The 18,801-nt window shown below is 43.5% G+C and overlaps 1 protein-coding gene across 1 annotated transcript; it reads right to left on the reverse strand.

The window, feature by feature from the left end:
- Window positions 1-227: 227 nt before the first annotated feature.
- On the reverse strand, window positions 228-18,352 carry ppp1r14c (protein phosphatase 1, regulatory (inhibitor) subunit 14C). The gene is made up of 4 exons (XM_061091905.1): window positions 18,119-18,352; window positions 2,875-2,958; window positions 2,116-2,148; window positions 228-484 (listed from the first exon to the last, which is right to left on the reverse strand). Exons 1-4 carry the CDS (start codon window positions 18,350-18,352, stop codon window positions 410-412), a joined length of 426 nt encoding a protein of 141 aa, XP_060947888.1. The 3' UTR covers window positions 228-409.
- Between the last annotated feature and the right edge of the window lie 449 nt (window positions 18,353-18,801).

An 18,801-nucleotide genomic window follows, 5' to 3' on the forward strand; every position in this document is an offset into this window, starting at 1 on the left:
TTTTTTTAACCACCTCCCTTTTTGAGATTTATCGGTGTCTTAAGTCTGTATGGCTGTTGGAATCACAGCAGCGGTTTTAACATGGCTCTGACATGTAAGGTCATATCAGGTGGTATTCATGGTAAAGCACAGTTGCAGTTCTGGCACGTTGCGGGGTTTTACATTTTCCTGCGGCTCTATGTATGCGATTACACTATGTCGCCTCGGTTTGGCTAACGTACCTTTCAACAGTCAAATATTATAATAAACCTTGTGGTGCTATATGCATGGATTTTATGGTGCATGATTGCATTGGCTAATGTTTTGACAACTTATTTTTCGTGTGATGACAGTCCATGTGGAGTGCGGGTAAGCAGGTGGTGCTGAGATGATGTAGTTGACGTCTGATTGATGGCCGACACGGCGGCGATTATAGGCCCTTCTTTGTGGGAGCGCTGAGTTTTCTCATTCCCCTTATCCTGCCCAGCAACTCACGGACAAAAACCTGCAGGGACGAAAGGGAAGGATGAGTGAGATAGACAGCTGCACACGCACGCAAACAAAATTGGCGGGACAAATTAGAATAACGCAGGCCGTCACAGTCCAGAAAATTAATGTGAATTTATTTTTAAAGGGGAAACACTCTTGGCATCCGTTCAGGGTGTTAAATGGGAAAATGGCAGACTTCCCAACCTATAAAACTCATTCCTGGGAGCTCCCCTCATCTTATTCGCAGTTAAATAACCGTTGAGGAAAGTGTATTTCCTAAAATGTTAAACTATTCTTTTCAAAATCAGACATCTGATACATTTATACAAAATTCGACTGTCAGCCTCTCATTCATTCGGATCCGACCGAACTAGACTTTTTGGAATTGCAAGTGCCACAGGGAATTATGAGAGAGAAGGAGCCCTGGATGTTGAAGCTGATTCACAAATATCCACGTTTTGCTGCATCCATGTAAAAACAGCCAGAGGTAATACTGAAAGGAGGGGGAATGAACACTGAGAAAAAAACTCAACCCATGATGGTGTTGTCTTCTAAACGAGAAATACATAAATACTGGATTAGGAGATAAAATTGAGGAAGTGGGGCCAAGACATTTCTTATCTTGGGTCTAAATCCATGATAGTGTGACTGTGGTGGAGAATATGCTGGAATATAATCTCTGTCATTACATCAGGGGTGACACTGCTCATGACCTAATTACTAATGCCTCCCCCTCCGCGTGTACCTCTCCTCCTCCTCCTCCTCTTCCTCTGGTCTGCTTTTCTCCCTCCAGCTGTCTTGTCATATACCCCTCTCTTCCCTTCTCTTTGTACAGCCTTCTATCTCTTCATCACCTAATGTGCTGTGCTTCTTTCTTCCATCCCTCCCCCCATCCCTCTCTCATTTTGTCACCTTCACCTTTTCCCTCCATTATCTTTCACTTTTTCTCTTTTGCTGCTGATGGAGTTTTTGTGGGAGCGTGTTCAAAATGGCATCTTTGCTGCTCCATACTCACGGGATTACAGTGTGTGTGTGTGTGACACATATCAGCGGCTGTCCACTACTGTTGCTTTGAATATCACATTGACCTTGTAATAGCTGTAACAGGCTGACCTAATGACACACACACACAAACACACACACACACGTACGGATGACAGATGGGGAGTCCTGGCATCGCCACCTATTATCACCAAAATAGCCTAACCTCGCCTCACCCCAAAACAAACACTTAACACCTTTACACACACGCAGACACACACCCAAATAAGTCGTAAACACACACTACACACACTCAGTAAACGGACACAGTGTGTGTATACAGTATGGCAAACACACACCAGAGTGACAAACAGTGGTCCTTGTGTTTATATGTGTTTTGTAAGTCTTTTTAAGCCTTTGTTGTACTATAGTCAGGGTGTCAGTGAAAAGAAAGATTGATGTGTGTGTGTTTGTGTGTGTGTGTTCGTATGTGTGTGTATGTGTGTCATCAGACGTTAATTAACTACAAACATACGTCTGGGACATGGTGGTTCAACGTACTCTTTTCTATACGAAGCAAATTGAATAGAGCATGTGAGCATCAATAGTGTCTAGGTTACTGATATTGACTATTTTATTGTTTGTGTGGATGGACAACGTACTAACCTCTGTTGGTTTGTAGCAGTCTGTTAATGATTCCTGTTCAGAGAGAAAAAAAGAGTTTTGTTAGACGTGTTCCAGGATCATCATTAGTTCACTGCAGCTCTACAATGCACATAAATGTACATTCTGGGGACTGTTTTGTTGGTGGTAATGTGAGCTTTTGATCATGTGGATAGCTATTTCAAATTTAGACTAAATAACGTCCCTTTCCAGTAGGTGAAATGCTTTGGTAGTCTAAAACTTGATGGCTAATACCAGGCTTTGGTATCAGTGCCAGAACAAAACAACAATTGTGTCTTTCAATACGCAATTATTAAGAATCACATCAGGAAGAATCTACACAAACTGCACAAAAAGTCTAGCACTAAACTTGTGATTATTTGCTTTATGTTTTGTCCTGAACCATATACTCTATATAAAAGATGGACTACAGCGCCCCAAAAGTGAAGCCAAAACATTTTTAATCCCCCCTGGTGGCTGGCTGCAGTATAGGTCATAACCCCAGCTGATCAGATATGGACCAAATTCATTTTCCTAAAGATGTTTGCAGTTTTCAACTAAATTTGTTTTTAATTAGTTATTAGATGCCATAAAAACAGTGTGACTATTGGCTGAGCACAAGATGGCATCCCCTGGATATTCTAGCTTCATTTTTTGTACAATGAGGGGGAGAGGACATGTTTCATATATCTTTATATAAAGTCCATGGTTTGTTCAATGAGACAAAGATACAAGGACAAACATTTACACAGGGTAACATACCATCAGTTTTATGGCTCTCTCGTCGTCACTGGTGATATCCAGCAGGTCATCTATATCTATCTCCACCTCAGGCATCTCCTCCTCCTGGAACAAAGAGTTGCTCTTGGTTAGTGAGCGGCTGACACAGAGGCTCGTCAGGCAGACAAGGACATTGAAGACGATAAGATGTAAATTGGAAACAAAATGAAATTGAAAAAACTATCACCAAAACCAATCACACACTATCTCTCACTCTCATTTCCTTCTCCCCACCTCTCAGCACAAACCCAAGTCTTAATTCAAAACACTGTTTCCACATCTCTGCACTCCAAACAGCCCAGACATCTATTTGCCTATTAGGGAACAGGCATCGCATGGAAATGTCATTGTGCTGGGGCAGGGCCATTTAGTGGCTTGGTGGTTAGAGGCTGTATTCAGCTCAGCACGACTTCAAAGGTCCTGTGCTCCTTTGGTTCATTTTACTCCACCACAAGGCTTGTGCAGAAGAGCAGCGCAGGGAGGATCAACCCCTCCCTACCCGGCAACCGCACCATCTCCCAAACGCTCCCTTCTGGGAATTAAAGCCTCTGCAACCATGTGCAAGTGCAGCTTCCTCGACCAAGTGGTGGCCTGCACCAACAGCGAACTGCTCACTGACATCATACTGGAATAAAATGGACTCTACTGCTGCTGCTGTCCCACCCCAGTTTACCTTAGAAAAAAGTCTATGATTACAAGCTTCACGATTTAAGTCCAACGACAACATCAAGTGCCAAAGTGAAGGGTGTGAAGGTCGGGACTTTTATGCAGGGAACCACAGTTTGAGTAACAGGCCTGTAATTTATGTTTTTCTTTTTATTAACGGCTGTCACAGTCTTTTCCCAAATGTTTACAAAGCTTTTTAGTTGCACAACCTTAACCGCAGTCTGTACGTGGGCACAGCATGAGAAAAGGGAGGGAATGAAAGCTTTTACCTCATGAAAATTAAATAGACTTCAGTGATTCCTCCACGAAAAACGATCCTACCACCACAGCTACGAGGCTCAGTCTGACAGAGAGAACCACTTGATAGCAAACGTGCCTGAAAGGTTCGACACCCTCTTGCTTTAGCATTCCTGGACCAGCCAGGATGCTACAAGACTAAAGCTGACTCAAGTTATAAGTTGTATTTGTACTCAAGCCTCTCTGAAGACTCCTGTATGCTTTAGCCTGGAGCTTGCACTGGTATTTCTACGCAGGGACGGTGGAAGGATGATTTGATTTTTGCTCTCAGCGTAGAAGTTCAGTCACTGTGATTACAGTTTTGCACGGGTGGGTTGATGTGCACAGAATGAAATTAGCTCACGATTACAGTACCGACAGAGGAAAGCACGGTACATTAAGAGCTGTGTGTTTGAAAACATGACTCCCGCAGATTTACTGTACCTGTGTGAAGATGTGCAACATGGAGACCTAACCTCACAAGTCTTAAAATATCCTCTCGACATCAGTGACACATATCGACGCTTGTTCAAATCTCATCTGAGTTTGCTCACTCGCACACATATGGCTGGCCCACCTTCATCCTTATTCCTGAGCCGTTAAGAGGCATTTACATCTGCAGCATTTTAAGCATCTCCGCGTATTCACAGACAAGCCAAGCGTCCCCTTCGACCTCCAGCTCTGAAATCTCTCTCCGTGTCTTAACGAGAGGGTCTCGCTCTGAAATCCCCCCGCGTTAAGGAAACAGAAAAGAATAGCAGAGAGAAGGGGGAATGTGGCAGGACATATGAAAGCCTGTCATCATTAGAATTGGCGTGGGTGTGTGTGCGCTGTGGAACTGAGGTTATATGCAAATGTTGAAACATCAGAGGAGGGATACATGGATGAGGAGAGAGAGAGGTTCAAGAAAGCAGAGGAAATAATGATAATAATGTTTTTACATTTCTCACACTACTACTTTTTTTATTTTCACATTTTGACAAATAACTGTTTGGAATGATTGTATCATAGAAATCTGCATTTAAAAATAAAATCAAACATAATTCCCAATAATAAGAAAACAGAGGCCTATGACCGCACTCCAGCTCGTTTGGCGCTTCGCTTTTTACTAACAACTGCCTCCTGCAACTGAAAACTTAATTTGATTCAACAATATCTGACTAATTTAGTTTTACGACATTAACAAGGAAGTAGCAAAGTCTAATCATTAAATTAGATAAACTGGTCCTGCTAAATGGTAATTAACCTAGCTTGCAGAGAAGCAGTAATTGCCGCGTCAGTGCTTCTGGCTGTGTTCAAATTCACATGAATCGTGGTGGTTTAGCTAATGATACCTTACAATAACACATCAAATGCGTCAACATACGTTTATTAAACTAGTTTGTTGGTTCAAGCTGACATGAAAGCTAGGAAAAAAGGTCACTATGTGTCTGAGCAGTGTGCCATAGGTTTTCCAGAGTTCTAGTCATTTTAATGCTAATCCTAAACAGGCATAAGCTTAAGATTTAACTACCTATTTTCTCTCAGCCTCACTATTTTATTTTGTAGTCACCGCTCTTTTGCATGGGGTTATATGCGGAATTAGAAAAACTGTATTCTTAATTTAGATCCTGAAAAGCTGACCGACAAGTACGTTTCATACCTTCAGGACAGACTAAAGCTATAAACTAGAATTTCAAGAAAACACGGATGCTTCAACTTGTTGACTGCACCTGACTGAGATCAGGGATCATGACCTCAGTCATTTATGGTAAAAAAACAACAGTGAGTGGTGTTCTATTTGCACACTGTGGTATGTTGTTTTTCATTCAGAGAGCAGACCTAACCTAATAATAGAGACGGATAAGTGAATTAGAATGAGCAACAGAGTGAAGTGAAAGTCAGCCAGGAGGGAGAAGTTAACAATCTGACCTACTTCTATCTATCTATCTAACCATCCATCTATGCACAGTTGTCATTCAGACTGCCTATAGAGTTTGTGTGTGTGTTTGTGTGTGTGTGTCTGACTATTCCACTTGTCAGCATGCAGTCCATCACCCTCTGTCACAGGGATTGGTGATGACTAGGGCAAGTATGGCATGTGTGTGAAGCATGACTGCAGGCAATAGTGGACGACATGCAAATGTTCTCTCACACACACACGCACGCACGCCAGACACACGCAGCTTTTTCGCAACCATCAATCCTTTGCAAATACACGCTCACCACTGGGCCTCGTCTTTCTCTGAGGTGTTAGATAAGTCTGTTAAATATCCAACGACAAGAATGGAAAAACACTTACACACTAACACTAACATTCCGATAAACACTGGGGTTGCTGTTGTCTGGCTTGTGATGGAGAGAGAGCCTAAAATAGTTTGAGATCACAGCCATTACCCAGGGGAAAAATCATTTTCCATCTCGCCAGCAGTGGAAGGATGACAAAAATGACAGCGTGCAATGTCAGGAGAGATAGACTTGCATAAACACAAAAAAAAAATACATTCAAAATAATGCACATACAAAATCTGACTTTTCGATGATTTTCTTAGACAGTAGGTAGAGGCATGGATTGAAAAGTGGTTCATTCAAATCACACATATCCTTTCCCAAAAAAAATGTTTGGGTTTGGTTTTAATATGTCATGAATATTTAGCAGCAGAGAGAACAATATAAACCAGACAGAAATAAAGAAACAACAATAGAAAAAGTGACAGAGGCTGTCAGTAGCAAAGTGGTTATCAATAGTGTAAACATTAATAAATTCGTTTTTTTGTGAACATTACTTTGTTTAGTTCAGCCCTTAATTTATGCCACCATGTACATTAAATTAGGTTAAACAGTTCCTATGATGTCTCCTATAACATCCTAAACAAAATGCAACACCACAACACCCCATTCACAATGTCCACAAAACTGAGAGACTATATTTACAAAATGCTGGCATGAAGTTATCCCACACTATTTGCCCACAATGAAGTTTATTAAAGAAATAAAGAGGCTTCTCACAGGTAAAATCTAGAGAGGCATACAAAAAATAAATTAATTAGATTTACCACACACCTCCCCCAAGGCTGAACATACTACGTGTGACTGTCGGGAAAAGGAAGTGGCCTTATAACCTAAATTATAGTAGTAGAATAAAATTGTGTTCTTAGGCTACTCTTTGTCACTTAGTACACATATCAAAATAACTGTTTAGTTTTACGATGTGTATAATGTGTAAAGTCAAGCAATAAGTAATTCTGTGTTGTGAGCCTAGAAGCAGCTTTTGCCGCAGATGTGTTTGCGCATGCAGAAGAAAGACATAGTAAAATCAGGAAAATAGAGTTAGTGTGTAAATCATAGTGTGTGCAAGAGAGATGACAAAGAGCTAAGTGTTTGTTTGCGATGAAGGCGACTTTGTTTCGACGAAGCCCGCGAGCCAGCGAGCAAAAGAGAGTCTGACGGAAACATAGAGAGCGAGAGACACCCGTCCAGTGTGTTGTTGTTGTTGTGCTCAGAGAAAGTGTGTGAGTGTGTGTCGGACCTGTTTTCGCCCACAGTTAAGCAGCTGCAGTGTTTTCAGTCTGATTGGACTGATGAAGTGAATCAAAGCTAATGGAATTAGCCCGACCCCGTGACTCACCACAAACTCTATTCAGGCTCAATGCAAACACACAACTCGGAACAAAGAGTCAAAGTCCTGGTGACAGGGAATCACATCGCTCGGCCCGTGATTCATTTTTATTTCCGTATGAACCAGAACTACCAGTTCTCAATGTTCTCTCCATGGAGTGATTATCTAGCTTAGGTTCACCATTGTTTTATATTGGTTTCTGTCACTCTCTGCTTCTCCGTTGTTTTTGTTTTGCCCCGGTAGAGTTTCCACAGTTACTCGGATCATTCAGCTGCCAACCATTTCCGCTACCTGAAAGCTAACGATAGCTAGCGTGGAAAGGCAACATCCAATTTGTTTGCACAGTGACAGACATAAATTTAGCCTCAATTGTTTCATCAACTTTTATTCCTGGCTGCAGACAGAGTTTCACAGACAGATTGTGTTCTCATGCAGCTAGTTGTATCATATAAGTGAGAAATTATGCCATTAGTTTAGCTTTATTCAGTAGCATTACTGCAGCCCATGCATTTGACAAGAGAGGCGTGAGGCTGGAGCTAAAAGGTTTTGTCTGAAAGGATCATGGCAGCTGTCAAGTGCGGATGCTGAAAATGGGAGGCAAAGCAGTTGACATCGTTGTCTATCAGCTGTCATTTCCTCTCTGGTCATTTTCAGTGTGTGTGTGTGTCTGTATAGCTGCTTTTAGACACACTCCGAACTCCGGGTATATTATTCGGTGGGGGTGTATGTTAGTATTTAGAGGAAAAAAATTTAAGAAAACAGAAATCTCTGGATGAAAAAAGATGACGAGATTCAAGAGCTTTTTGGTGATAAGGGCCGAACGCTGGTGTCATTGTGTTGTAAACAAACTAATAGTTCCTGTTTCACATCTAACTTAGAGAATCTACTGCTCTCTTGTTCATGTATGAAAGGCAAAGTCGGGAGGCAGTCTGGACCCAATTGCCTGAAAATGGCTGATGTTTGTGTATTTCAGGGGTTTTAATGATCCAAATGTGAAAAAAGTACAGGATGGAAAAGTACTGGAATTACAGGCTGACATCGAAAGATCCCCCACACAACATAGATAATACTGTCTTATCCGCTTTCAAAGAAAAGTTAACTAGTAAATAAGATCATAACACCTACGCTCCTTTAATCACAGCTCAAGTTATAAGATGCTGTGGGGAGAAAGTGAGAAAAGGTACATAGCAAAAGAAAGAAGGCTTTAATAAGTCATATAATGAAATAACAAGAGATGTGCATTAACGTAGGGACGGTGTAAAGATGAGAGTTACGGAGAGGAGAAAAAGGGAAATGAAGAGTAAGTATAAGAGCAGTAATTAGAAAACATTAGAGGATAAAATAAAGATAGAGGGAAACGGGTAGTGTTCTGATAAGTGGGTCACTGTGGTGATTAGGCAGAGGGGAAGGAAGGAGGAGGATTGTGCAACAAATAACATCCTCACAGCTCGTTTCTCTACCTCTCTCCGCACTGCCATGCTGTGTCACATCAAAGCGGCGAGGAGGAGCTCAGGGTTGGATGAATTCATCTTATGAGACAGAGTGAGACGAGGGAGAGAAATCTACCGCACGAGGAAAACTACATGGGGAGGGACGGCACAAGAAAAAAATGAAAAGACAGGAAGCCCAGAGGATGAAGGTGAACGAGAGGACAAAGGCAGGAGACATGATTTACAAAGCATGGAGAGGGGGAATGAAAATACCTGGAACAGTAACGACAGATTAGAGCGACTGTAAAAACATGTGTTTCATCAGCTCCTCATCCACCCCCCGCTGTCTCACAGCACCTCCCCATTGCCCCTCCAGCGATGCAATTTGCTGAAACCATGCAGCACAGATGAAGTGACTTCACTGGGTAAAGTTAGCTGCTGCAGCAGGCGCTTTCCCACGCTGATTCAGCTGTACTCTAGAGGACACACTGCCGCATATCAGAAGGAGAAGTGGTTGGAAGAAAAAATGGGCTTGAGGGAGAAATTAACCCTCAATGGAACATTTTGGTTTAAAATAAGAGTGATTATGCAGGATGGTTATGGGAAGTTAATTGTGATGTAAATTAATCATTTGTTCCCTTCTCATTGCTCACTCTATCTAGATAAAGATACCCCTACATTATACATTTTAACATATCACTTTTCTACATTTACATCTGCTGCCCACACTACTCTGGAGATGCTTGGAAACACTGCTTGTAAACTCTGTTTGTAAACTCTAGGTTTTAGTCTGGACAGACAGAAACAATGTGACGCATCTTCACCTCCTAATTGGATCCTATTGTCACAACTACACTACCACTGGTAAATGCAAATCGTTGCTCCCAGCCAAGAAAAACTCTAATTTCATTCGTCCATTGTTGTTCATGTTGATGTTATCCAACTAAGCAATCAATAATGAAAATAAATATGTCTATTATTTCTGAAATGGCGCTAAAGCAATTACTGGCTAGTGATTTACAGTAAATTACATGTAAAACCTTACTGTGCTTTAATTATATTCCCTCATGCTTCTCTTTACTTCATGATAAAGAGTGAAAGGGCATTGTGTGCCTATGATGCCTCAGACATCAGGACGGTCAAGTAGCTTCAGAGATCCTCACACCTTTCTCAAATCAGATGATGGGAGGTTGTGCCACAACATTTCTGTAACTTACTGAAACCAACAATCCAACATTCACACCCATTTCATGCTATGACTTCTTGCCAACTATGCAAAAATAAGAGATAACAACTGCAAACACTTTTGATTTCCTACATGGCTGGACAAGATTACCAACCAACAGGCTCTGGTTGAGCACAACCCAGACCTTACTTACACAGCTAGAGTTACGTCAACTTCCATTTCATCGTGTCTCCTATAATTGAGACTATCACCTTCCTTGTCACAGCAACTTTGTGTGGAGTGTGCATGTTCTCCCATGTCTGCCTTGGTTTTTCTTTGGGTTCTCAGGCTTCCTCCCACAGTGAGGTTAGGTTAACTGGGGATTTTAAATTGTCTCCCGGTGTGAATGTGAGAAGAAATGGTTGTTTGTTTCTGTATGTCAGCGTTGTGATGGTGACCTGTCGAGGATGTTCCCGCCTCTCGCACAATGTCAGCTGCGATTGGCATCATCCCCCCATGACCCTCAGAAAAGCATAAGCAATATAGATGGCTGGAAGGTACAAAAGGCTTGAAATCATCACATCTTCCTTTGGGAAGAAAATCCTGATTTAAAACCTACACTAACTAGGTTGTACTAATTCATTTCACTGTATTAACCAGACCAACAGTTTCTCCCTCTGGTTGATGTATTGACAGCTGAGGCCCATTAGGTCTTTTACCTCAGAGAAAAACAGCGGCTCCAGCCAAACAGGACAAAAACGTCAATAGCATCAAGGTCACAAGCAGTCAGCCAATCAGCAAACTAGCATATCAAGACTCAAATGGATTTATTCAAATTACAGCGACGATTAGAAAACCCTTTGTTGTGAAGGCAAAGGGAATAAGCAGAGCTGCAGCAGCAATAAATCAAAGCTGACCGGGTCTTTTCAGTCTCTATTTCCATTTTCTATGAAGTGATTTGACTGTGCCACTTTCAAAATGTGCTGAGTCATCCCGCACATGCAAAGGTAAGATATCGAATAAGCAACACACCCTCAGTTGAACACACCTCGGACTTTGAAAGTCAAAACAACAATCTTCCCTCTTCTCCCTCCGTCTCAGGCACGTGTGAATGACGCCATTGTCTTACATCTGCTCACTGCGCCAACCATAGAGAGTGAGTCAGTGTGTTGTACACAGCCAGTTTATAAACGGCGACAGTGAAACCAGTGATTAAGGGGATCATCGCGGGATGGGAGGAGATGTCATACGAAGACACGAAAGTCCGTGTGTGAGTGCGAAAAGTCAACATCTCTTCCCTTTCACAGGCCTGGCGGCTTTCCATTCTGCAGCTGGTTCTCTGTTTGTCCATCAAACAAAAAATCACTTTGAAGCTGACATCCCCAAATGAAAGATGGCTGGAGAATAATTCACCCCAAAAAAATCTAAATGGATAAATGGGAAGTATGTCGCCTGACTACGATTGCACCTGCCGTTTCTCTTGTACCACTTTGACTTGGGACCCCAGGGGCTATATTTGCAAGACCCATAATTCAAGTTTATAACCTACAGACATTTTGTTCTTTCCCAATCTTTTTTTTTTTTTTGGCAGATCCATCTTTATTTCCTCCAGCAGGCAGACTGATATGCCTCCCAAGGGTTGGCAGTAATATCCACTACCACTATGACAGCATTGTGCCATCACAGCTCAGCCCATAAACACGGAGTACTGGGTTAATAGAGTGGGAAACCACAAAGGATGAGGAGGAAAGGGGAGAGGAAAGAAGAGATGGAAGCTGACAGCAAGAACAAAAAGAACGGTTTCATTTCATCATTATTATTTTATTTTTATCATAATCTTTTTCAGAACATTAGTTTTTCTGGAAATGGATAAGCTTTGGCTTCACTTCATGGGACCCGTCATGTTGTTCACCATTATAAACACTCAACTGTCTGGTTTCTTAAAGCCTTTGACCTTTAAGAAATAACACTTTAACTTTTATGATGATAATTATTGATATAGACTAATATAGACATTTCGGATGATATTGTCCTGACCTATTTGGAACCACTCCTATGATTATCAGTGTCAGCAACAGACCTATGATGACAAATCCACATTTATGTGAAAGCCACACCAGCGGTACGACAAACACTGGAGGGAAAAATCACAGAGAAGGAAGCGGAGGAGGATGAAAAGCAGGTGGGTGGGAGTCTTGACGGATCTGATGCTGAGACGAGGGAGAGGAGTAAAGGAGGAGAGAGTGACAACAGGATGTGAAGGATGACAGGAAAAAGGGGAACAAATACATTGCAACCTTTGCCCTTGGTTTTGCATTTGCGAAAAGACATTTGACACCTTTCTGCTGCCGGTGTGTTTATAACTGTTTCAGCAGCTGGTGGCTATCTGCTCTCTAAACGCCGTCCATGTCAACACCCCGGATTTGTTTAGCAGCAGACGCATGTGTCTGCAGGTGTTGTATGAAATGTGTCAACGCGTTCTTGGACACAGACGCCGAGCGAGAGTCTAATTTAGTCAGTGCAATTTAAATGGCTGATAGATGAAATATGTGCCTTCCCACACACAACAAACAACTGTGACCTTATCCCGACCGGATCCATTAGCGCATCAGGGACATTTATTCAAACAAACATCCTCTGTATCATATTCCTCTACCTGCTTGTTTGCAGTGTGTTAACGTACCCCTGATAAATGTGCAATAATATATATTAATACGCACTTGTATAGAATAAACTTGTCACTATGTATTGAGGTCTATTTTACTTTATTTTATTTAAAAGTATCTTATTTAAATTTCCCATACTTCTTCCCACAGCACATAAGTGTCGTCAAAATATCCCCAAAATGGGTGACACCATAATGTGCTTTTGACTTCATTTGGAGTCAGAGTCTGAGCAGTAGCTTTCGTGATAGGGAGCAGAAGTATCAAGGTCCCCTACATACATGCGTTCATATTACAAGACAAATATTGATTGCCCCCTGGTGGCTGGCTGCAGTACAGCTCATAAACCCCTCCTCCTTTTTTCTGAGTGGATGGTTCGTGGACCAAACTTATAGGTCAAGGGAAATGTCAAATACATTTTCTGAAAGATAGTTATTTTAGGTAATTAAAGTATTTTTTTTTACCGCTAAAATGCTATAAAAATGGGGTGAGATGTCACGATTTACAGCTGAGACCGACTCGTGATTGGTCGATTGCATTTATCGCCTGGACCTACCAAACCACGGTTTCACCGTTTGAACGCTACGGCGTAGACGCTGACTCCAAACGTCTGTATACAGATATCCTATTTTTCTATACTTATCTGAACCTTCTCTAATGTCTTTCACTTTTTGTATGATTTCAACCGTCACACATTTTGAGGGTGAGCGTCTTGAAAACGAATTAGGTAATCACGCTTACCTCACTTCCTGCTATCAGTCAAAGTGAGATGTGCTCGATTGATCTCATCCATCAGCTGTCAGCGGTGATGGATGCACATTAGAAAGGGACAGTAATGAAGACGCCTCCTATATTCCCGCAGGATGACCTACACTATAAAACATGGTCTTCTTCCACTTTTATCTCTGTAGTATGTGTACGTACAGTATATCCAGTAGCATTATGTTTCCGTCTTTGCATGTCAGTATATGTGTGTTTCCCCCCAGCGTGCTATTCCTAAACCTATTGAACATCGATAATGACTTGGCTTGAATTGCACTGTTTACTCCTCCTCTGCTTTCCTACGAGGTTCACATGATACAGGGTCGCTCTCCTTTCCCAGCAAGAAAAAAAGGATGTGAAAGGCGAGGATGGGGGAAGGTTATTGACAAGGTCACAGGACAAAAGAGGTGGGGGGTGGTGAAGAGGCTTGATTCTTTCTTCTCATTTTGAAGCCGAGGGCGAACAGAATCCAGCCACAAGACCAACATTTCATTGTCCATGACATACATGTACAGACATCGCCTTGAGACAGACCCTTCAACACAAAACAGTGGGAAACAACCCAGCCCCACTTCTTGTGGTGATCATTATCCAGAGAGAAAGAGAGCAACAGACAGAAGAGTCACTATTATCCATGAGAAGATGCTCTTGATGATCGCCAACTTCCCCTTTGCTCCACTTGCTCCCAATATGTACGCTGACCTGCGCATGTGTGTGCACTCATCCATTTATGGAAAAGACCCCCGACCGCTCACCACCCCGTATCTGACAAATAACAGCAGAAATAAACACGCATGGCCTTATCCACACACACAAGGCCTCGGGGCAGGGCACTGTGTCTGCGCTTGTACACATGGATAAGCTTCATTGAGTGGGGCTCTATTGAAGGCCGAGCCGTTGAAAAGTAGGGCATTAAAGTGTCTCTTTCCCCTCACTCTGCAGCAAGCACCCCAACAACACACACGAAAAACTGCAGAGTCCGCGAGCCGACATCAGATTTTCCCTCTTCATCAGTTTCTGTTCTCTCTCTCTCTCTCTCACCCTCTCTCTCTCTCTCACACACAGGAAGCAAAGGTCTTTTCCTGGACAGTCTCCATCGATTGTGTCGCGGTGCTCTCAGACAGACTGACACAGCTCTGCCTTTTAATCACCTGGACATGACCTCAGCATTTAACTGCAATCCTCAACAGCCCAGTCTGGGACAGAGTGGAGGTGGGGGGGGGGGGGGGGGGTGGCATTTAGAGTGTGCAAAGGAGAGAGAAATGAGGACTGTGCTTCGAATTAGGCGAGATTTACATGGTGCATGAGCAGAGATTATGAGCAAAGAGTCCCACGGCACAGTCAGGTAATGAGCCCACCTTCCTACCTTTGTAGGACCTAAAGAGAGTGAACATTATTGTGTTGTTTATATTCATTTTGTTTCTCTTTCTGTTTTTTATGTGTTTTTATTCATTTATTGTCCCTATGTGGTCGTCTAGTTTCTTTTAACGAAGCTCTGTAAAATTCAAACAAGACATTTTTAGAGTCACTTTAAAGAGAGGCTCCGGCAAATGAGTCTGCTGTGTTCTCGGGCTACTGGGCCTGTGTTAAGTAGCTAGACCCACTTGACCATCCATCGATGACCCAAAGCTAACAAGTCTTATATTATAATCAGTCAATCAATGAGATGAACGAAAATTAATCTGTAACATTTTTGATAAATCGATTCATTTCTCTCTCCCTCCCTCCCTCCCTCCCTCCCTCCCTCCCTCCCTCCCTCCCTCCCTCCCTCCCTCCCTCCCTCCCTCCCTCCCTCCCTCCCTCCCTCCCTCCCTCCCTCCCTCCCTCCATCTTTTCAAGTCACCCCCTCCTCTACGCTCTCTGCCTCTTCTCCCCTCTGTCCTCTGAACAGAGAAATGAACAGAGGCTACATTTCTCAGGAGAGCAGAGAGGGATCCATCTCTGACACATCTCATCCTCTGTCATCCTATAGCCCAGAGACAGAGAGAGAGAGGGAGAGGGAGAGAGAGAGAGAGACAGATAGAGAGAGAGAGAGAGACACACACACACACACACAAACACAGTCTGCGATGTCATCTAGTAAAAGGTTTTCTTATGAAACAGATACAGAGGCTGACCTTTAAGCCAGGTCAGTTCAGCCAAATCCCACTCTTGCTCTTCAAGACACACACACACTACACACACACACATCTATGGTCTTTGTCCACCTTATGGTCTTAACGTGGAGGTGTTAGCAGGCATAAAGTAGGTCAGATTTCCACTTTCGTGTGAACAGTCATCACCAGTGAAGCAGCATTCAGATGAAAGAAAGCTTCCACAATGCACCACAGCAGCGTGTCACAATAATGATCTATACATTTCATAACCTGTCATCCTCTGAAATCCTGCCATGCCTTTCTACTGCACTGTGCTCGTTCCAGCATCCAGCATGATATCAGATTTTAATCATGCTGGCAACAACGCCACGGAGCAGGAGAATTATCATATGATATCGTCCCATTTCATGTGCGAAAGTCATAATGTGAGGAGGTGTCACGCTGCTGGGAATATCTACAAGGAAATGTGGGAAAAGGGAAGTCGAGAAAAGGGGGACGTCTGCAGATAATACAGTGAAGGCGTTTTCCCACAGTGGAGCCATGATAGCTGAATCAAAGATTGATTTCTGTACATCAAGAAAAAACATCAGGGAACGCAGAGGCAAGACAAAGGCGAATGTTGCATGGCCCGGGACGTGACTGTCTGAGATCGACACTGGGACGGTGCACGCCTGCTCTCCTAGAAAACATCAAATAGACTGGTCGAGCAGTCTGTGGGGAGGCAACGTTCGACCTGTAGATCAAGAGCACCTGCTGACAACGGACCGACGTGCAGCCAAGAGCTCGTCCTGCTTTGAAATGTAAACCAGTCCACCCTTAAACAGACTGCACAGCTCTTTTTTTAACTGAGTGAAAACCACAGCAGGGCTTTAAAGAGAGGAGGAAGCTCACAAACAAGACAGAAGACATGAAGACAGCAGCTGAGGGTTTGACTGCTGAAATGGAAGATTCACCTTTACTGATGTCTTAGATAGAAGCAGATTGGAGCTGCAGGAGATCACACAGGCTCCATTTGAAAAGTCTATTTGCCTTCAGTATTTGCATTGCAATACTCTCAATGTTTCCTGATGACAAGCAGTGCCTTGCTGTGATTTGTGCACGTGTTTCTCCTCTGCACATGCACACACATTGCAATCAATCTTTGGAATAACCTGAAATTCAGCATGCTGCACAAATGAATAACCACATGTGCACAACTGAGTACACAAAGCCTGACACACACACACACTGGCACACAAATGCATCAAAATCAAACCCATCCCCTCAGCTATTAGTGTGACAGGTTCCTGTGAGCACCGCCCGTTCCGTCTCTGATTGGCTGAGTTGGATGTGACAGACACACCGAGGCTGCTGTGCCCGTGGCGTGCACGCGTGCATATGTGCGTGTCTGCGTCCTCTGCTGTGAGGATGCGGGTCAGAGCCCGAGGAGGCGATTGGCTGGCGAGGAGAGTCACAGCATCAGCAAGATCCTTAACCCACTGCCCTTCTTTCCTCCTCTCCAGCCCAACACCTCCTCCCACTCTGGCAGCATACTGTTTATGTGTGTGTGTGTGTGTGTGTGTCAGTGTGTGTGTGGTATCGGGCACGGGCACGCGCACGCACACTTTAGCTCTCTCTCTCTCTCTCTCTCTCTCTCTCTCTCTCTCTCTCTCCTCCCCTCCTCCTCTTCCAAACGCAACCCCCCGTACCCCTTTAAAATGATAAAGAATGCGACTTGTGGACGTGAGAGCGCAAATTAATTGGATTGTCAATATCGTCTGGCGACAGATCCTCCCTCTAAAGGTGCAACGGGTTTAAAAGGTCAAATCTCTGCTCCAGCCAGGATGCAGGGATTCCTTCCAATGCGCTCTTTATAGCCATCATGCGTTTAAGATACATTTGACTCTAAAGGACATCTTGATATAGAGACTAATATGGTTCCGGGAATTAAATTACAAGCAATGCAAAAAAAAAAAAAATACCGCATCTTCTCAATCTAGACAAATTAGATCGAGTTTGATGAATGGCACGTTTTCGGTGAAACACTGGTGCGTAAAAGGCGCAACCCGTGCGCTTTCTCTCGCCCTCGACCTCGTTTACACCAGCCGTCCCTCTCTCTCTTTCCCTTCGCGACAGAGACGGTGAGAGATGAGACAATGCATCTTTAGGCAGCAAGGAGCCACACCATCAAACCAGACAGCTTTGTGTCGATTAGACTCTGCAGCAGCGACTCAGCAAGGCAGCAGGTATCAATGTATCAGAGGACAAAGACACATAAACCAAGGCTATTCACTGGAGGGGGTAAAGGAGATGCATTGCACAGCTTGGAAAATCTAACAAATCCCAGATGAGAGGAAAACTGCTTCAGTCTGGTGCAGAAAACCCAATACATTCATCAAACAAAGGACGAATCAACAACCCTATATCAGATGATCTATAGTGTAAATTTGATATCCGGTTATATTTGAGTCATAAACTGATATATTTGAGAGACCAGGAACCCAGGGACCAGCATTTCTCCACCTGGCTCCATGCATGTGCCTTTGAGAATGCCTGTGCCACTGAGTTGAAGCCGTGCGCTCCTCACTCACCTCGCAGTCGTACAACTCGCTGAGCTGCTCGATGATCCACTCCTCCAGCACCAGTCTTTTCCTCAGCTCCTTCCTGTCGTACTTCACGGTCACTTTGCCTTGGCGCTTCTGCACCGGGTCGTCCCCGGTGATGGGGCCGGAGCCCACGCAGCTCACACCGGACGCCCCTTGGAAGAAGACCCGGCTGCCGGCGGTGGGCAGAGGGGCACTGGTCTCGGTGCTGGCGGCCGACATTGCGGGATGCAGGGGGGGTTTATTATAACGGAGAAGTGTGTGTCTCTGTGGATGAGAGGGGGGCTGCTGTAGTGGGAGGCTGTGGGTGCTGCACGGCAGACAGGAGACTGGAGAGGGGCTTTTAAACAGCTGCTATTTAAAGCGCAGCGCCGGAGACAGTCGAGGAGGCGGAGCCACACTGTAAGAAATGAGGTGCCTGTCTCGTTTTAATATAGATGTTAATGTTTCCATAATAAAGAAAAACAAATGTTCATACCCAGAGTGGAATGAAACAACTGAGTTCTAACAGTGTTAAGGTGAATTCCATGACTTGTTTTTTTTTTTTTTTATGAATTGACCATTCCACCACTAAAAATGGCAAAGAATTTAATAAAAATCTATCTAATTACCCTTAAAGATATATTCAGCAGTTTGTGGTTTAAATAACATGATTAAAAGGTGCTCCTCTT

This window comes from Limanda limanda, chromosome 18 (genome assembly GCF_963576545.1).
Source record: "Limanda limanda chromosome 18, fLimLim1.1, whole genome shotgun sequence".
NCBI classification, from domain to species: domain Eukaryota; kingdom Metazoa; phylum Chordata; class Actinopteri; order Pleuronectiformes; family Pleuronectidae; genus Limanda; species Limanda limanda.